Source organism: Lampetra planeri, chromosome 32, assembly GCF_965212315.1.
Source record: "Lampetra planeri chromosome 32, kcLamPlan1.2.h2, whole genome shotgun sequence".
In the NCBI taxonomy this organism is placed as follows: domain Eukaryota; kingdom Metazoa; phylum Chordata; class Hyperoartia; order Petromyzontiformes; family Petromyzontidae; genus Lampetra; species Lampetra planeri.
In genome coordinates this window covers 9,029,750-9,051,298 of record NC_136138.1, presented here as the reverse complement: position 1 = coordinate 9,051,298, position 21,549 = coordinate 9,029,750, and the positions used below count along the sequence as shown (strand labels likewise).

At 43.9% G+C, this 21,549-nt stretch overlaps 1 protein-coding gene across 2 annotated transcripts in view; it reads left to right on the top strand.

Moving 5' to 3' along the window:
- LOC144729409 (transmembrane and coiled-coil domains protein 2-like) overlaps positions 1-21,549 on the top strand; it is a 52,461-nt gene that overhangs the window by 7,611 nt on the left and 23,301 nt on the right. The window contains exon 1 of one of the 2 annotated variants that reach the window (XM_078609679.1): positions 13,628-14,605. The exons of the other annotated variant lie outside the window; for it this stretch is intronic. Coding sequence (XP_078465805.1) covers positions 14,513-14,605 — 93 coding nt within the window. The 5' untranslated portion in view covers positions 13,628-14,512. Of the gene's footprint in view, positions 1-13,627; positions 14,606-21,549 lie in introns of those variants that run through there. 2 annotated transcript variants of the gene reach the window in all.

Below are 21,549 nucleotides of genomic sequence, written 5' to 3'. Positions count from 1 at the left end.
TGTTTTCATTCACACTTTTTGTTAGTTTTTTGTTCTTCATCTGCCTTGCCATTATGAAATGTCAGCCGAGTCAGTAGGTACAGGGGTTTCGTGGAAAAACTTAAGCTTGCTCACCCAGTCTTAACATTTAGACATCGATCTATTTACCTAGCCTTAGCTTTACGAACAAACCAGGGCGTGTAATAAAATGTACCGTAAAAAATAATTTGCATCCATAGTTGAGGTTTTTGGGTTTAATCGCGTAAATAATCCAAAAACCTCTTATGGATGATATTGGTCGCGAAAGCCTTCGTTTTAAACTAAATAATTTGCAAGTGTAAGTAGGTGCAACAGCTTACACTGAAAAAAATCGCGAGTGCTTCAATAACGATTAACTTTGTATTTAGGGCAACAAAATACAGGCTTACAGTCGCATATTTCTCCACCAGAAATGCACTTTGTCATTGTGAAGTGTACTGGATAATCGTCATTGTAAACCCGAAACATCTGGGATTTGTTTGGGATTTGTTCACTTTAAAGTTGTCATGCGCGCACAAAAATGCGTCGCTGTGGTATGTAAAGCTGCTTTTAAGCCGGTGCTGCGCACAGCCAGCGATGCTTGATGTGCGCTTTGTGCAAGCCCCTGCGCCCACTATAACCGGAAAAGCCATGCCGTACGACTTTTATGGCGCCTCAATCGGTGCTCCTCGCACGGGGAGGACTTGCGGTGAGGTGACACGGCGTGGAACCTTGCACACACCACCCGGTGACTAATGACACATTTGGCACGAAGGACTTGACTTGTGGGTGGGGGGGGTATTAGGTGGCTCTGTAGGAGGCTTGAGTAAACGGGCGTTTAATTTTCGTGGGTTTTTAGACAATCCCTTGCCTGAGTGCTCATTGTATTGAAGGAGGGCGATGATTTGCTATTTTTGGAGCTTTGTACCCTCAAGGCTGGAGCCAAACCCAAAACTTGAGTGAATGGCGGCGCAGGTTACTCACACTCCTCACTTAGAAATTGTGTACACTTCAGTAAAACGACCTGAGGACCATATCACCTGGAAGGCGCCTGATCTTGGCAGATCTCGGACAGTAAGCAGGGTTGAGCCAAAGACTCCTGGGATTGAGGCTGGTACCTGAAACGGGTATCTTCGGCTGCTGCAGGGTAAAGTTGTGGACAGCAGGGGGCAGTGTAGCTAAAAAGTTAGTTTTTGTACGGTACCATCCTCCGTCTATGCTCCCTGCCTACGCCAAACCCGCACTGACCAGTGTGGTGAACTGTGGTCCTCATGACGGACATGGCGTGGGGAGGCTGTCATCCAACAGTGGATTGACAAGAGGCTTGTACGCGTGTACACATAAAACGAGACTGAAAATGCAGGTTGCGCTGCGTACTTTTCAAATCGCCCCGAAGCTTTTACCCAGACTGCCTTAATTGAAGGCAGTGGCATATTGTGCGTGTGTACTTCTGGTGTTGTGGGCATTGCCACACCACATAGCCATGTGCTGTCGACCATATCTCGGATGAGCTAGCAAGCCCCCCGGAACATCGCCTCTGTGGTGTTGTGTGCGTATTTGTCACCCAGAAGCATTGCTCAGTTGCGATGGAAGGCTAGTTTTTCACCCCGACCTTGTCTGATGGCGTTGCATGCACATGTTGCCATACATAATTAATTGACTCCACGGTTGTTGTGGGGGGGGAGGGGAGCCCTGTAAACCTATACGCTTTGCAGCCTGAAGTGTTCTGGCTCACCACAGCCGCAGAAGTCCTTGCCCAAACGCACGGTGGAAACAAACACATTATTGCTCATGTCTCTGCCGTTTTGTGCATCCGGTACACAGGTAAGCTCGTAAGGGACACGTTTACATTGTGAAGACAGGTCATGAAGTTTGTTGTTTCGTGTATTACGTTTTTTTATATGCCCATACCCTACATTTCAGTCGGTGCAAAGTATCTGTCAACTGTAGGTGGAGCTTTTAGGCTGTGTTTAAAGAAGAAGTTAATGATTAACGTTCATTCGTTTTTTTTATACCGACTACAGTACAATGCACAATAGAATAATGCCGTTTTTAAAAAGGTGTGATTATGTAAGTTAACCTACGGCGTGTTTGTTTTGTAATGTTTCCGAAGTTTCGTTATTTGTGGACAGAGGTCGGATTTGAACAATTTGAACCAGCAAGTCCTGAACTCGGAGGCAAGCACACGGCTCACTAGGGCAACCTAATAATCGTAGTTCCATGTTGAAGTATATGTTTGATGTGATACTGCTTTGGCAGTGGGGCACAAGCGCCATTAATAATAACAACTCACTAACACTGCCCTAAATAGGAAAACGATGTCTAATGGGTGAAGTTTTGGGCAATGGTCCTTCAGTCACCTCTTTGCTCTGAAGAAGGACCACTGCCCAATAACGTCACCCATCATATAATGTATCTTCTTGAAAAAAGTGTTTTTGACAAATATGGTGAGTTTTGTAACTCGTTCCATGTCTTCACAAGGGTCCGGTAGAGTACCACTGTTAAAGGGTAAGGATTTGCATTTTACTGTGTGCCGTGCTTAAATTCTATCGCATCTCAAAGCGAGACTGTTAAGCACAAACCTTGGCTCATACGTCTATGGGATAGTGGACATTCACACAGAGTCGTGTAAAGTCCACTGCTGGATGAGGACTTTCCTAAGCCATGCAGGTTGTGGCAGTTATATGACCACATTTCACCGTAATGTTCAATGCTTTTTTTACGAAGGCAGAGTAGTATAGATGTCCGAGAACAGATTGGATTTTTTTGCACTGCCCACTGGTATCCACCACGTAGCACAGCCTCGCAGCGGCCTATGACTACTACATTGGATGGTGCTTGGCCATCCCAAGCACCATCCAGGCTTAGCTGTTGCTCACCTTCAAATGCACCCTGAGTAATTTTGGTCATGGGCGAGTTCCCATCGGATGACTGGAAAGGCACTCGCATGGAAAAGGCACACAGTCTCGTGTTGTACTTTGGCCCACGTAGTAGCGGTTACATTCAGCAATATAGCTGGCGGCTTTTATCGGTGCAATGCGCCATCGCGTAATGCTCTCTGCTTCAACTCCCTTTAGCACTCTGGCACTCCTTTCTGGTTGGACCTTGGTCGCAACACGATCTCAGCTTGGGGACATCTTTTTTGGCAGACCTTGTATGTGAATACAAGACACCTGATGCCCCCTCAACGGTAATGCAGACTTGTGTAATGTAAGCCAGCTCTGCATTTTTATTATTTTATTATTTTTGCAGCAATTTACAAACGGGGGCGATGCCATGCAACACCCAGCAATGTACGTGAGCACGCAGCGTAACGTGAACCGCCGTGTGTTTTCATGAATGCATGCATACTTCACCACTCGTATTGTGTACTCTGTGTGACTGGTAAGTCTGCATTACCAGGGAATTGTATTGCACTTCACAGTTTTTCAAGGTCGGGTTGTGAGTTTTGGTCGGTTTCCCTTTTGTCGCAAATTTTTCCACCTCGCACCGACTCGGTGTCAGAAGAGTCGGATTGGGTTGGTCGCATACCACAATTGGCAGATCTGACGGTGCCTCAGGGTCAGAGCAAGAGTCTGCAAATGAGTGGAATTTTTTTTTAACTGGGCACTGAACCAACTGAGCAATAGGTGTAATTTTTGTAAAAATTGCTCGTAAGCGATTGTGCGAGATGCTTCTTAGGAGCCTCTGGTCTGGGTTCTTTTGAGCTTCCTGCCGAAGAAAGAGGCAGACTTCAAAAGCGAGGAGGTTGACCTCTAGAAGTTTTACGTTGGGGATTCAAGGCGACCTCCAAAAGAGCGTCTTGTACAAATGAGTGTTCGTCAACCTGAGTTGCTGAGTGTGGCGTTTGTGCTACCCGTATTTGTAATGTGGTGAGAGTCTCGGGTGAAGAAACAATGTTTCATTCCACCTGCGCCACCAGAGAAGGACAGACTGGCCATTCTGTTGTTTCGCATTTACAAGTCGGAGTAATTGGTGTTTTGTCAAAAGTCACATTGTTAAGTTTGTTTTCCTTCCCCTGCATTAGTTTGTTCTACCCCCCCCCGCACCTCCGATTAGCACGTTTGGCTATGTACGGTGCAAAATAAGTTCCACATACATACATTGATGACACCTGTGCCTAACAAGAGCTTCTTCCAAAAAACTGTTGCTTATGTGCCATGAACCTGTAAGTAAGTAATAGGGTTTAGGTTTTATATTTTCTTCCGCTGAAGTTTAGTACCAGTATCTATTTTAGTGAAATTGTACAGTTACAATCCAAATTTGTATTTATTGAATGGACCGTAGTGTCTAATTATAACCACATCTAATGTTTAAAATGTAATATTCGAACACAACAAATACTCCCATTGGTAAAACATTCACAGCAAACAACAGTTGCAATTTTATTACAATAACGATTAAAATAAATATTATTTAGAATGGTTAATACTTCAATCACTCACAATATACATGAACAGCCATATGTTATTCCATTGCTGGATGAGGGCCTCTACACCATGTAGGTTGTTGGGGTTATTTCACCATACTCTTAGGTTTTTTCGGTAAAGTCACCTAGGAAAATAATAATAAAATAATAATAAATGAAAATAACTCGATTAAATCAAGACGTTTCGGAGGCAACACAAGTCTACGGCTTCAGGTGGGACCGTCACAGCCAAATTGACTGTATCAAGTTACTGTATCAAGGTAAATTTGGCTGTGACGGTCCCACCTGAAGACGGAGACTTGTGTTGCCTCTGAAACGTCGTGATTTCATTTAGTTTTCATTTATTATTATTTTATTTTATTATTATTTTTTAGCTACGTGACTTTACCGACAAAACCTAAGAGTATGAATCCTTGCAGTCACAAAAGCTTCAAATCTAGAATTATTTCACCATGCTTCACCACGTTGGTAAATTCGATTTAAAGATGGGGGCATTCTTATGAGCACAGGTGTAGAGTCCGACAATAGCTTTGCTCAACCCTCTGCTGCCCACCACAGAGCCCCACAGCCGATATGACACCAGGCCTGTTATGTATGATGGTCACCTTTTCAAAGCGCTTTCCAGGTTCAACTTTGCTTAGGTTTTGATGTCTATCGAGATGAAGCACATGGCCACATGATTTGACCACAGGCATCGCTAATAGTTTCGTAATACCTGAATGCTACGCCACAGAATTGTATCATTGGTATATCCATTTTATATTTTAGGTGAGCAGGCCGAGTGGTCATTCGTTTGACAATGAAAAATGATTTTAAATGCTTTTCTCCTTTGCACACCAGCGCCATTCCACACAGTGCCATTTCGCTTGGGCCCACTGGGGTGTGACCGAGTAAATTTTAAGTAATGCGTCGGTTAAATTCGGGCTGCAAAAAATGCATACCAAAGACGAGCCATCTGCGTTCCTCCAGAGAGGCTCACTCGGGCGCTGCTGACAGATTGCCGGCGAATTGGACGGGAGAGGGACGATGCATTATTCACTTAAGTGAATGGGACATACCTGATGTGGCCAATCTGCTAAATAAACTGGATGGGTTGCGCCTTGTGCTCTGCCCTTTAGATTGAAACCGGTTTTGTTGTCTTGGAAATACAGTGGCGTACAATGACACATAGGCTTGGCTCAAGATACAACAACAGAATCAGAATTGGAGCAGAATATTTATTTATACTACAGGAATCTAATGATCTATAAAGTTATTTTTCACAGATGTCCAGTAACACAAGCCAGGAGATTGGGGGTGGGGTGGGGGTTAGAAGTGATGGTTTCCAGTGTCGACCGGTGAAGCTGGTTTTCAGGAGTTACCCTCGGCCCACTGTCACGTGATGTGATAGATCTCTGTGGAAGGGTGTGTCTGTGTCGTTCAAATGCCGGTCCTGCTAAGTCAAGCGAACTCACAGGAACCAAACATAACAACCGTATAAGATGCCGAAGTATATTTTTAGGTTTTTTCGGTAAAGTCACGTAGGTAAAAAAAAATGTAAATTAATAAAAGTAAAATAAAAATAAAATAAAAATCACGACGTTTCGGAAACAACACAAGCCTCCGTCTTCAGGTGGAACAGTCACAGCACGATAGCTGTATCAAGTGAGAGAAATTACAGGAAAACCGTGTCTCTATATATACTAGTTAAGGGTGGGAGGAGCCAAGGTAGGCCCTGAATACCATTTTTGTGGGTGCCGAAGGATTACCGGCACCAGATGCAAGAGAGAGGTCATCGTCCTTGGCGATGCACTGCATGGTGAACATAACAACAATGCAAGGATTGCCTCTTTAGCTTTAAAAGTGCGACATTGAGTTGCCTGGTTGATAATTGTTGATCAGATTTGTGCAATTTGCCACAAAGTGTTAAAAAATTAAGTTGCTGCCGTTTTTGTTCGTATGTAAATTATGTTAAAACGTGTTTTCAGTGTTGGAGCGAGCGGCTCGTCATTGGAAGGCTGCGAGTTCACGTCCGGGTTGGTGGTTGACTCGGCTCATCATCCCTCTTTGGCATTTACAATGCATACCAATTTGTTAAGTATACATTGGTTGTCCTTTGGATGGACTCTCCCCTGCCATAGAAACGTATAATTTCCCCAATGGCCTTGTAAATGGGAGATGAGCACCGCCTCATTGCTCGTTTTGATTTGAAACCAACTTTGACTTTGAACTTCCCCATGTAACTGTAGAGGCGAGTGAGCACCAGCAGATGGAGACACGCTCAAAGCGGGCACGTGTGCGCTTGCGATCCCTTGTTGGCTAAAACAAACAAACAAAAACCCTGCAAACACGTTCAAGAGAAACCCCCATCCGCAATTGGAGTGCGGACATATCCCGACAGATGGCATTGACAATGCTCAATGCGCAGTGAGAGCATGCGCACTCGTGGCATTTATTGATACAGTAAATGCTATTTTTCCAAAAATGTCTTCCCACAAAAGAATATTTACTTTTAACGCAATGGTGTGTGGTGATGGTGAGTTTATTTGTGATTTAACGGTTTACTTTACATGCACAGCCCTTTTGTAAATCCACTGCTGGATGAGGGGCCTCCCCTTGGCTTTGTTGGTCATGAGGCTTGCGTGGCTGTAACTTGCCCCACCCCCACTGCTGGGTGGGAATTACTGAAAGTGGGGAGTTATTTCTAGATTTGAAGCTTTCGTGACTGCAAGGATTCATACTCTTAGTTCTTTCGGTAAAGTCACGTAGGTAAAAAATATTAAATAAAAATGCATAAAAATAAAATACGAATCACGACGTTTCGGAGGCAACACAAGTTTCCGTCATCAGGTGGGACTGTCACAGCCAGATTTGCTGCATCACTTGATGCAGCAAATCTGGCTCCGAAACATCGTGATTTTTATTTTATTTTTTATTCATTTTTATTTCATTTCTTTTTTACCTACGTGACTTTACCGAAAGAACTAAGAGTATGGGGAGTTATTGTACAGAACAACGGATTTGGCTGGACTGCCCTCTGCTGTGCTAAACATAGCCCTGTCCCCTATCACGACACATTGTGCATGTTGATCATGCATCCTGCTTGTATTCCAAGATCTGATGAGATCTGGTGAGTTCCTCGGTGAGGAATTTAACCGTTTGTGTGTGTGTGATAATGCAGTTACCTGCGGAAATGTAATCTGTGGTTTCCGGGTGACTCAGAGGTCAGCGCACTGTATACTGATATCCTGGTTTATAAATCTAGATTTTCTTTCAGCCTTGTTTGAACAACTCTGGTTCTCAGGTACAGGGAATTGATGGTTTTAGCCCAGTGATTCATGAGCGCACAGCAAAATCACATTATTTTTGATTTTTCCCACTTCTAGCTTGACAATTACAATGTTCGATTTGACTGCCATGTGATGAATATTTTGCTTTAGCTTTGCGTGAAATATGTGCTTCTTGGTGCGTTTGATAAATTGAAGGGATCACAGACATGGCTCTGTGAAACTCATTTTCAGGGCAATTCTCTAGCACGGTGGTCCCCAACCTGTGGCTTACTGATGGTGAATCACCTATCTGCAGCAGTTCCATGGACCATTTATGATTTATTTTTTCAAACCCTATGTTTTTGGCAAATATTTTCTGAGGCTTGACAGTGTTATGAGATATTCTTAGGTTTTTTTCGGTAAAGTCACGTAGGTATTTTTTTTTTATAAACGTTAAATAAAAATAAAATAAAAATCACGACGTTTCGGAGGCAACACAAGCCTCCGTCTTCAGGTGGAACCGTCACAGCACGATAGCTGTATCAAGTAAGAGAAATTCCAAGAAAACAGTCCTTGTATATATACTGGTTGAGGGTGGGAGGAGCCAAGGTAGGCCCTGGATATTATTTTTGTGAGGTTCGGTGGAGCTGAAGCAAATGTTATGAGAGGTTGGGATCCACTTCTGTAACACGTGGGGTTTGCGCCGCTCAGGGAGAGTTCTCAATGGATCTCTCCTGGCATGTAGCTGATAGCGCAACTGGAATTTAATTGGGGGGGGCGGGAGGTAAACAAATATATAAACATCTGGTGTTTAAATGTCAGGCTCACTCGGCATGCTGTAAGGTTATGGCTGGGGAGGCAATTAGGAACGAAGGACAAAGATCTTGAGGCAAGTGAGTCATTGCTGTGAGCTGCTGTTACTGCAGTGTGGACACATCTGTGGCGGGATACTTGCGGAGGAGTGCGTGAGTGAGTATCGGCGTCGACAGCCTTCGGAGAGAGAGCCCATTGTGGGCTAAGGGGGAATAACCCACACGTTTTCACTACAGAGGGCCCAGTATCTGAAAAAGCAAAGTGGTATTGCCAAGGCGGCAAGAAAATGTCACGCCCTTTTTTTTCAAGATAGTTACATAATTGATTTGCATGCAGTGCTTGTTGGGACCCATTCGGACCGAAGTTAAAGCTTTGTGGTTTAGTCTGTTTATTTATCTAAATCTTATGGAAACGTTCATTAATATTCCACCAGTGTACCTGCAATAGTTGGCCCAACAGTCGAATGGCATGCTTAGTCTTATCAGCTTGAGGCACTTATTAAAAGTGGAGAGAAGAATCATTAGCTCAGATTAATTTTAGTGTGTCCCAGGTTCATACTTTTACAATGAATGCAAATTTCATTTTCATGTTAAAACTGTTGCAAGGAAATCTGCGGATAATAATTTTTGGTTTATTAATTGTCATTAAATGTGTTTTTATATAATACTGGATGAAGCTTTTATTGAAGGTTATACCAGTATCACTGCCTCGGTAACAAGTCTGAGCTCGTAAGCCATTACGTTTCTAGAAAAGTTATTTGTACACTTCTAAAAGTTGTTTTATTATTCTTTTGGTCTTTCGGTAAAGCCGCGTAGATGGAACAAATAATAAAAATTGTTTTATCATCCAAAAACCCTTATGAAACACATTACCTTATTCAATACCACAATATAACGATTTGTTTTCCCCACTCTTTGCCAAATGGTACCCTTGTTGCTTTGATAATCAATATTTACATTATATTACGGGTTGTGCATTTTGGAACCCTGTAAAAGTGTAATGGTAGCTCGTGCACGCAATCATTATTTGTTATATTCCTGGCCTTTGCTGTATACACAGTTCCGGACAAATGTAACCTTGGGGTACGAGCGCATATACTTGAACACTGTGTAAAAATACCCAGTTAGCAGACATTCATTCTCGAATAAACTAAACTGTAAACTAAACAATTTATATTTCAGCAGGTAAGGCCCACTGAGCTATACAGCTCTTTTTCAGAAGTGACCTGGCCACAAATTATAGCTCATCGAAGTGACTTATTGTGTGCAAATTTACGGCAGCGAATTACTCCTAAACGTATTTTTCTCAATGTGGAGGGAAAAACCGAAGGACCCGGAGAAAAATCCACATGATCACGGGCAGAGAGAATATGCAAACTCCAAATAAACAGGCGTCAGGGTCAGGATTGAAGCCACGACCTCCTGCATACTAGGCAAGGGGAGTTAACGTCTTGCCACCATGAAGAATGTTACTTATAATTGGCCCTTTGATTGAATTGTTGAAGATGTGTCCAGAAACACTGCCTTCGACAGTGTACGCAATAGTGTGTCCATAATAGAGATTTTTTTTATTAGATCGCGTAAATATAAATGTGTCGTTAAACATGCCACCACCAGACACAGCCAATGAGTAAGATTTGTCACGTGAACAAAAAATGCCAATTCGTTATTAGTTCAGCGCACCGGTGTGTTGGAGAGTAAACCCACAACATTTACAATTTGAGTACGACGTTACTCCAACACCTTTCCGACACCGGTGTGCTGAACTAGTCACGAAGGGTAAAAAACCAATTATCATATTTTGTTACTGGCAAATGAGGTTCCAATGGTGTAAATGCTTACCCCGAGCTCTCATACTCTGATGGTTCATTGTCCTTGAGTTGTGCGTCTTTTGGCGTCATCTGGTCCAACACCATGTGAGACTAGGCTCTAAAGAAAGCTGTCTCGGGTGTGGACCAATCAATTTCAAGGACAGTGCATACATTATCAGAGTTGTGTTTTTTTTTGTTTGCATTCCGATTGCAGGTATTGTGGTCAATGCAAACATGACTCCTTGTAAAAAAGGTGTCAGTTTTGTTGCCAGATGAAAGGGTAAAAAACCAATTATCATATTTTGTTACTGGCAAATGAGGCTCCAATGATGAGGTTCCAATGGTTGTCAGGAATTGGCAACTTTTTTACGTGACAAACCTTACTAATTGGCTGTGTCGGGTGGTGGCGGGTTTAATGACACATTGATATGCGATATAACCCAAAAATATCGATGGATAATATTGGTCGCGAAAGCCTACTTACGTGTTAAACTGCAATAGTGTGTGCTGCGTACGTTTCAGTTGACTCGCGTATGTCCCCCCTTACCACTTGCTGAGCAATGGGAAGTTGGCAATTACGATGTAATTGCTTTGGTCAATTTCCTATAAACCACTGCTGATGACCTCGGTCCATGAAGCCCCCTGACATGATTTAGTTGGTTTTGATAGGCCCAATTGATCGTATTAAAGTGGCCTCTCGGTCCACTGGCCCATTTTCGACTGCAGGCCAGCGAAATTTAGGCGAGGTGATGTGTTGGAAAAGCCTCGGAGTCTCCCGGCAAAACAGATTTTCCCAGTTGATAAAGCCCGCATTACAAACGATGAGCATGTCTGCCTGTTCGTTATTTTGTAACGCAGGACATTGTGGGAAGATGCGGAGGACACAATTGCATAAACTTTTAACCGCAGAGGATGCTCATTAAGTGGCTATGCCTCGGTGGCCTTGTGGAATTTTAACAAGCACATTTTGTAAAATTCGTCAACATGGTAAATGCCACGCGACCAAATTATGATCCAGTAATTTTGGTTGTCACTCTCACAAATTGTTCTTAATCTTCTTTTTTACCGTGTGTGAATGCTGTAAATGAATAGAATGTGTTGTGCAGGGAAAGGTAACGGTGCCAAGCAAAATTGTGGTGCAGGGGTTGTTTTGAAAATTAGGCAGAGGGTGCAGAGTAGAGCCGCTGATTGATGCGTGTTTGAGTAGTCGCTGCAGGCAGAATGCAGCACGAGGTCATGCCAAAGGATTCTAACAGGGTCACACTTGCTAGTAGGGCATGTAGGAGGTGACCAGGTGGCTCAGAAGTCATTGCGCTGTGCTGATACTGCCGAGATCCTGGGCTCGAATTAAGGCAGGTGCCAGTTATTATTCCGGGCTCTCATTTGTTGCGAGCTAATCATCTCAGCCCAGTCACCAATGACTGCAAACACAAACCAAAAAAACCCATTATGTTAAATGCGGTATCGCACATCAATTTGGACAACTTGCTGCTCTGAGAATTAAAACATTAGTCGGGAACATGAATCTGTGTGGCAGGGCACGTGGGAGAGTATGGTGTCCCCACCTGTGCGGACCAGAGGTCACCGTGAAGGATTCTTGGAGGTAGCCGTGTAACGACAGCTTCCGTTGATGCGATTGTGACGCGGCGGAAGCGTTGCGCCGCTCTGCGAGGTCTACGAATGGATACGTCACCGATAGCAGACGGCACAACCGGGTAAAGTTTGGGAACATTAAAAGGAAAGACATGTTGACACGCGGTGATTTTTCGAGTCATCGATTGCTGTCACTTATGTGTGTGTCGCGATCCGTGCTTCGCGTTTTGTGTTTGTGAATTGATCGTTTGCAATTCGCATATTATCGTTGATAAAAAATTACTTGAACATGCTGCCACTAGGGGTACTTTTAACCACAAAAATAAACATTTAATTAAATTGAATCGTGACACAAACAATCCATTAAATCGCAAAGAGTGGGAGGGGAGGGAGAGGTCAAACGGGTTGGGGTTAGTGATTTGGATTAATTGATTAATACAAACTAGTCCTCTGGTAGAAAGTGGCCTCAGCTCTTCACAAATAAACCCACACATCTTTGGTATAATACTATCGCTGCCACGAATTATTATTGATGCAATTAATTAACTATGATTAAGTTAATTTCTGAACTTTAAACCCTGCCAAGAAACATGTTTTTAAATGTGTTTTTGTAGTCCGGATCATGTGATGGTTATGCAATAATGGTGAAATAATAATATGAGCGGAGTGGTCTAACCAGTCTGCCTGCATAAATTTGTTTGGTACTTGCATTGAGTCACAAGTGATCGCCAAACACCCAGCAATTGTTAGGCATGTAACGCTGCATCGATTCACTCCGTACCCGCACTCACGATAACCTGATGTCGAATTGTGTGGGAGATTCAATCATGTATGGTTTGTGTGTGTTACATTTAGGCTGACGGCGCAAACGAAACTTACTTTGCCAATGAACAAAGAATCACGAGCGAGATGGTAAAAATTAGACCAAGAATAATTGATTCTTAAATTGAATGGCCAGAATAATGATTATTCATTGACTTTCTGGAATGGGAGTGAATCATGATCTGCCAAGTGTAGAAATTGCCACGGTATTTTATTTCATTGTTGGGATAATTGAGGAATTAATAGAGATCATGAGTGGAGTTTGACAAACGTGATTAATCATGACAACACTCTATTTAAATATCGTGGCAATATTTTTATCGTGCATATAAATTATAAATAAAAAATATATAAATTAACATAGTTAAACATGGAAAATAAAATGTCCTGTTTTATTTATTTTGCTGTTGTGCGGCCCGAGTTCAATTTATAGAAACATTGTGGGGCTTTTAAATGAACCGACTTGGGGTTGAAAAATGTCATTTTACCACAAACAACATTTTGCACTTTGGCATTCACGTACCTCCCAATATCTCTCCGGATGACTGTCAAAAGGAAGTGCGTAAATTTCCGGGACTAATCGGCCAGCGGTGCTTGTAGACGAAAGGTTACATTTTTAACGGCGTGCGTTTTTCATGTAGACCGTCGTAAGACGGTGCCCATTGTGTACAACACACACGAATATCATCCGCGTCGACATGTCGATCGGCAATTAGATACGCATTTGTCGGTGATGGCACATTCACACACTTGCACACAATGGCTTGTCAGAATGTGGCACCTGTTTATTCCGACCATAATATTGACATTGCTCGTGTTTATTTTAAAGCATCGAGCCCCCCGCTGCGTTTTCAATCGAAGCGGACGAGTTCCTGTCGTCTTCCCCCCCCTCCATCTCTCTCTCTCTCCATTGTTATAGTACGGATCATTGTGTTAGCATTCATAGCCACACAGTGCCGCCGTTCCCTTTGGTCCGCTCTGCCCCAAAACTCATGCCACGGCATTTTATGCGCAATGCGTGGTGCACTTTGCGCGCGGGGGGTAGTCCCTTTCAGGAATTCAGGAGAACAAATCCTCCAAGAGACTGCTCCGGTCACAGAGTGAAATAATGAACTGGCAACCTGAACTGTAAATCAAATGCCACAGCACCCAGAAGGCAAAATGGCTTTGCTAACTGTGTACACACAATGGGGGTGTTCATATCACACAGCCAAGGAAACTGAGCCTGGTCATATAATTTGTTTGCGTGTGTGTACTCTAAAATATTAATACCTTCCCTCCCCCCCTTTCAAAATCAATAACTTGTGCCTTTTAATATTTCCTCGTTCATAGGCCAAGTTTGCTAGCGAGCGCGCGTTGTCACAGCCCATCCAACTCCCACCACCACCTTCCCTCCACCCCCCACCATCTCCCCCTGTGAGATATGAGAAGATGGTACAGTCTGCAGGGTTGTTGAGAATCACCAGCGGGGCAGGTTTACACATCAGGTGAAGCCCCAGGGCTCATCCAACCAGTCCGCTCGCTTCTCTCCACTACGGCCACCGCAGCAGAGTATCCTCCTGCCTTACAGTAGTCCGTCGTGTGCGCGCGTGCGTGGGTTTTTTTCTTGTGCGAGCTCCCTCGGTCACACGGGGAATGTGCGACGGGCGACAAGATCGTCTTCCGAGCGGCTCTCTGATGGGGTGGAGACTCGTCCCGTGAGCCGGAGCTTTGAAACATTCTTTCTTGTTCTTGTTGCCGCTGCAAATAATATTCCTCCGTTGTTGAAGCGCCAGCGTCGAGAGAGGCACCGGTCTGATCATGCTAACCAGCGAGTTGGCGATGGGGTCAGTGGATCGCCTAACTGTGCCGACAGCGTTGGACCATCGCATCACGCATAGGCGCAGCAAATCGGTCAGTGGTCTTTGGCTTGGATGGATATGTTTATTTTTTGTGTTTTGCGAGCAGTGTGTTGTGTTGTGCCCGATCGCTGTACGGGGAAAAAAAAGCTCAGGCTTGGCTTTGTCGGGTCGGCTTGCGAGCGTGTGCGCGCGTGAGAATTGGTGTGGGAAGGAAGAAAAAAAGAGTAACCCTTGCTCCGCTTTGATGGCTCGGTTGACGATGCGGCGATGAGGAACGGTGCTCTCCGTGCACGGGGGGGGGGGGAAGACGGAGGCGCGCCTCTGGGACTCCGTGAATTAATTGGGGTAACCGGGGAGGGGTGTCCGTTTTTGTTGGCGGCCGTGTTGTGAATGAGAATGTTAAAACCACGGCCGCACGACCGGTTGGTTCGTGCCTTCGCCTTGCTTTTATTACAGCGCCAACATACTAATTTTTGTTACGTCTTCTAAGCAGATGTAGAAGGGGGAGAGAGAAAAAAAAGCTTCTCTCTTCGGGTTAAAGTTTTGGACACGCCATCGACTTGTTTTTTGCCCTTGGCGCGTAGCTGATAATTTCCGTATTTTACGTACAGTTGCAAAGTTAACCTGCGGCTGTTGTTCATTCCGAAACTTGGTTCGGTGCAATAAAGCCGTGTTGGCTCTGACTAAACGCATAGCTCGCCGCAAATAAACATTTACAGCTCACAACACGGACCGGGGTTTTACCGTACTTTTTTTTCCCACAGGCTAAGAAACTCATCTCTCGGTGTAAAAATGCACTGTTGATCAGCTCGCGTGTGTTGTGCAAGTGGAGATTTTATTTTTCAAAGCCACTTGGGATGTCAGATTACTGACGTGAGTGATGTGAAGACAACGAAGACTGACTTACAAATAAAAATAAACGTTGAAGGAGATGGTTTAGGCGATGGTCTTTCTTTATGACACATACATGAAGAAGGGTCATTAACTTAAACGTCGCCTGTTGTATATATTTTTTTCTTTTAAGACAGTCTTAATGGCGAATGTGAGTTTAGTTTTTTTGATTTGTACTCGTGCACCACTGCCATAGACGCCGCATCACCAAATAATTTGTTTCACTTTAAAGACAAAACAACCCCGTCGGCTGGCATTCGGATAATTGTTCGACTGTGGCATACATAAATACGTACGTACGTATTGCTGGCAGACCTTCAACTTATCGTCGCTTTGTAAAAAAAACTTGACTCTGACAACAGAATCTTGGGAAGCATCGCGGGCAATTTTTTTATGTTGCGCCTGCCTTTTAAATAACCGTGCCACACCTGTGATAAGGGCGCGTGCCATTCCTGGTTGGACCAGTTAGCCGGGTGAACCAGCATTTTCTTTAGAATTCCTCTTAATTGTTCAAATTCCCACTTTTTATCTTGGTCGTTACCTTTTTCCAACTCCTGAGAGACTATCGCGACACACGTGACATGCTGAACGCTGTGAAGAAGGTGATCACGTGGCTCCTTACAACACGGCATTGATTACCCCACTATAAGAATATATTACCAACTGTCGCGTTGGATATTCGAATGTTTTTGATAATTAAAAAGGTCTTTGCAGAGAATGGAATGCACTTAAGTATGTTAATTTGCCCGTATTTGGAGTGGGCTCTGTAATGAGTTCCCAATGTGAATTCTAGGCATTTGAAGCTTGCTCTTAAGTTATGTGTTTTTTTATTGTGGACCTTTTAAATGCATTCCCAAGGATTGCTGCCACACGCGGTGAGATTAAATCACGGTGCCAGCAGCCTCCAACGTGGAAACCTTGACTCTGCGATGATTTAGGATTTCAATCTTCATTTGGGTTATTTCTGAAGTGCAGTTTTGGAAGGCTGAACTTGGTCATGAAAAGCAAAGTATCGTTGTGTTTTCATTAGCGAGTCCTTCTTGCGATGACATGGGTAAGAAATATGGACACTCAAAGTAGATGGGAACACAAGCTCACAAGTGCACAGAAGGGTGGAGAAACGTGTGCTTGGTTATTACACTGAAAGAGAAACAGGAACACTTGGTTTAGACAAAATACGCAGGTTAACGATCTAAATGTGACCGTTAAGAAAAGTTATTGGGCTTGGGCAGGACACTTTGCTTGAAGGGTTGGTGGCCAGGCAGTGGATGAGAATGTCTATCCAAGTGGCAGCCAAAGGAGGCAATGCAACAAAAAAGGATGCCTGCTGCTTGAGACAGAGCCATGATATCGGCTCGTGTCCATGAGCTGGGTGGATTGTTGCATTGCTGGATCATGAGGGATGGCGATGCCTTGGGGAAGCCTTAATCCAGCAGGATATTGATTCGGGTTGATGATGATATTGCTGCACACGTGTGTGTGTGTGTGCCAGTGCAGTGGAGCATATTAACTGTTCGAACTTTAAATCACTTCAACATTATAAAAAGCATTCCATATTTAGCACGATGTCAAAACAACACTGGGGCTTTACAAATGCATTGGCAAAATTATGTCCCTTCTCCCAGACATAAAACGCTGCACGTCGGTTACATTCGACTAAATACGCAAACACGTGATTTGCTGAACGTGGGATTGGGGATTTTGGCATTAGTTATCTCAAAGCGCTGCCGTTCATCAATGTGCAGTACAGTGTCATTTAATTTTCTGAATCTCGGCGATCCGCTAGCTCGGAATATCTATAGTCAGATTAAATCAGCTCTCATGGGGTTTCCATTTTAAAATGGTAAAGATTTATATGTAAATGTTAGATCTCTAGTCAGCTGGGATCTCCTTGAGGCCGGCATGCTTGCCCACACCACCAGTTTTGTCGGGAGTGTACAGTTCCATTCTCTGCAAGCTCCCACGAATTTCATTAAAGATTTGAAGTCATTAATTTGCTGTAAAATGAACAACGACTCTGTCATAATCAGCATAATTAGACCATTGTTAAACCATGTTGTTGGCCAAATCCAAAGCTTTAAAATGACCCCTTAACTAAGTTGCAACAAATTAACAATTGGGCATTCACAGGCAATTGGCCTGTAAGGATTCACCATCTTCGTGATTTGATGAAATGCCCCGGTTCTGGGTTATTGTCTAATTCGTGAACATTTTTTTTACTTTGTGGTTCATGCAGCATCTCTACACATGACTGCAGGGGTAATGGGAACTAATTGCACAAAACGTCTCGGCATCAAACGTAATCGATTCTATTCTTTCGCGCAAACTTCAATGCAATGTATTCTGACCGTAATAGTATGTTGTTGTTGTTGATGCCTTCCTTTGGTAAACGCCTAAATAAGTCCGGTTTAGCAAGACCGTTTTGCATAAGGGATGGTGACTCACGTTGTGCTGTCACTATATGGCATGGATCTTGTGTTTATTGCGTGTGGTTTGTCTGTGCGTGGTGTTACACGTGGGTCAATATGGTCATGGTATTGACACAAGGTGACCTCCACCCTTAGGACCTCAAGCCCTGTTCGGAGAGAGCTGTGTTAGAACATGCGCACTTGCCCGATAACCTCCACTCAGTGATATTGGAGTGTGGGAGGAGACGTGAAGCCATTTTCACATTTTATTGAGTTGTGTTGTTGGTTTTGCCTATCAACAAATTACCCGGAGTGCGGAGGACGATCTCATCGGGTCGTTCGAAACTAGGCAGGGCTGAGCCTTAGACAGTGCTTGGGATGGGTGACCACAGTGCATAAAACAGGTGTTGTTGGCTGCTGTGGAGCTACCGTGTCGCCAAGAGGGCAGTACAGCAAAATCCGTGTTATTGTAATTCTCTGCTCCCACATAAATACGTCGCGATCTTCATGAAACTGCACCGTGTGGTGTCGTATGGTCAAATAGCACCCGCAACCCACGCGACGCGGGGGAGGCACTGATCCAACGGTGGATTTACCAAAAGGGGGCTGTACATATATCTGTACATTTTGGTTTTAATAAAATAAATCAACGAAACGCAAAACGCCATGCTTTTGAACACGGCCATGAAAACGAACCTGGCGAGGCCTCGCCATGTCGTTCCTGTCTGGTGATCTGGCTTTTGTTTAAAATGCAGCAGCATTCCAACGTTCCCTCTCTCCAATTTTCTTGATTGTACATCTCTCTGTTGTCACTGGGAAGCTGCTACTGGTGTACATTACGACGCGGTGATGTCTCGCAACATTCCTTCCCTCTTTGAGATATATATTTCAAGAGCTACTGCGGAGCGAAAGCCCTTTATAATGCATTCCTTATCGCTAATCTGCCGCTGAGCGCTTGCTGTGCACACATCCCTTTTTTTGTCGTCGGACGCTGATACCCACCGACACTTCCCAAATGCCAGCTGTACATGTCACGTAAAACGAAAAACTAAATTATATATTTTTATTTTACCAGGTCAATCCCACGGAGCCATGTAGCTCTATTTAGAAGCGACCTGGTCATCACAAGTGATAGCTCAACGAAGTGGCTTGTCGCGTGCAAAATGTATGAGCTGCCAAATACTCTATAAAGGCACGTTGATTCTAAATGTGTGGAGGGAAAAACCGGAGGACCCGGATAAAGTCCACGCTACCACGGGGAGAACATGCAAACGCCAAATATTTCGGCATCAGCGTCGGGATCGAACCCGCATCCTCCTGTATACCAGGCGAGGTAGTTTATCTCACCACCGTGGCACCCAGTAGTCCACAGCACAGGAGTCCCCAAGTTCGTAAAAATACTAAAGTAAGTTTCAATCTGGCTTGGTTTGGATAAGAGTAAAATTTCAACATGTGCCCATGTTTATATTTTATTTAAAGCTTTCGTGACTGCAGGGATTCATGTTCTTAGTTCTTTCGGTAAAGTCACGTAGAAGGGTTACAATAAAATAATACAAATCTAAAAAATATATTGTTTTATTTTTTTATTGTTTCCCTTCTTCGTGGCTTTACCGAAAGAACCAAGAATGTGCCCATGTCTTCCCTTTTTAGTTTTGTTTTGTTTACAAGTGTACAGTGATTTGAGATTGGGCCGGGTGGCTCAGAAATCGGCCCGCTGAGCTTGGCACTGCTGAGATCCTGCTTTCAAATCCGGGTTTCGGTCGCCTGTGAAGTCGACTTGCTTCTCAAGTGTAGCGAGTCGGTGGTGTCCAGACCGGTCACCGATGACTGCACACAAAATAACAACGTAATACATTTAGTTTTGTACTTAATTTGGATAAATTCCAGTTTCTGGGAATTGAAATGTATGTTATATTGTCGAGCAACAGACATACATCTCTGCAGCAGGGTGAGTCATAAATTGTTGCCTTCGAGTGTGGATGAAAAGGTCACTTTAATAAACGTGCGCTTCAGTGATATCACCTTACGTGGATCATTCTCTACAAGGCGTGATACACTGCTCCGCTGGAGCCTCTAATAGTCAGCATTTTACGACATGATGCTGAAAGCACAATCACAATAATATTTGGGAAGAAAAAAAAGGGTTTTTAGTAAAGTCACAGCCTATTTTAGCCTACAATTCTACCTTGCATCCCTACAGTGCGTGTAACTGCCCTCATCAGTACGATCGCAAAAAAATAAATCACACGGCCACCACCATTATTTCTCTCGGTGCACACACACATCCTGCTGGGTCCATAAGGTCAGCAATTTGTAATCGCCGTGTCTATTGATTAATTCTAGATTTGAAGCTTTCGTGACTGCAAGGATTCATACTCTTAGTTCTTTCGGTAAAGTCACGTGGGTAAAAAATTAAATTAAAATTAATAAAATAAAAAATAAAAACAATAAAATCACGACGTTTCAGAGGCAACACAAGACGGAAGTTTGTGTTGCCTCCGAAACGTCGTGATTTTATTGTTTTTATTTTTTATAAATTTTTATTTCATTTTTTACCTACGTGACTTTACCGAAAGAACTAAGAGTATGAATCTATTGATTAATTTGCAAAAGCTCTGCGACGGCTTGCCTCACCGCCAAGCGGAATGAGCCGCTGAGAGCCGTGCTCGACAGCGTGCGTTTTGATTTCCGTACTTTACGGCGGAGCGTATCGATGGTGACACTGCGGCGGTGCCGCCACCGTTTATTGCGCCATTAATTTCGCAGCCCCGTGGGATGGGTCCTTGAGAACTTGTGGAGGGTTTTGGTGGAGCCTTCGTGTAATTTTCTTTCTCAAGAGGGGTGGGTGGGTGATTCAGGCATGTTGTTTTGCCTTCTCGAATGTGGCAGCCCCTATGCTTGCGAGCGATACTTGTCTTTTGTTTCCTTCCCGAGGTGACGGATGCAAAGTGACATTTGCGGGAGCCCGTTGCACGTCAGAAGCTGCACTGTACGATTTTTACATCGCCGAGGCCAACGTTGCTCCTTTCACTATTTTAGCATGCGACTGCTCCCATTGTATGACAACCGTTGCCAGGTGATTCGTCCAGTGTGGGTAGATTACCGACCGTCATATCTCACGCTACAGAATGCAACTGGCACCCATTGCGTTTAGTATCGTTATTTTACATTATTATTATTTCCACTCGAGTAATAATTTCAGCGTTGATGTGCTCTCACCCTAGCTCGTTGTTGACGTCGCAGATTAACATACAACACGGTGTTGAGCAAGACGGATGGGCGTTAAGCTCTGTGGGTATGTGACATACTTATTTTAGCGACGCTGCACTGGTTAGCACAGTGGATTCGCATAATTTTAAATGATGGCAAGTTTATTTAATCTCCTCCATCTTTTGCACACCCCGCAGTATCTAACTACTATTTTTTTCTTACCAGGTAATGCCCACTGAGATATTCCGCTCTTTTTCAGAAGCGTTCTGGCCACAAATGATAGCTCAACGAAGTGGCTCATCACGTGCAAATGTATCGCAGTCAAATACTCTAAACGCCTGTTTCTAAATGTGGAGGGGAGGACCCGGAGAAAAATACACGCAACCACGGGGAGACCGTGCAAAATCCAAATATATACAGGCGTCAGGGTCGGGATCGAACCCACAACCTCCTTCGTACCAGGCGATGTAGTTAACATCACGCCACT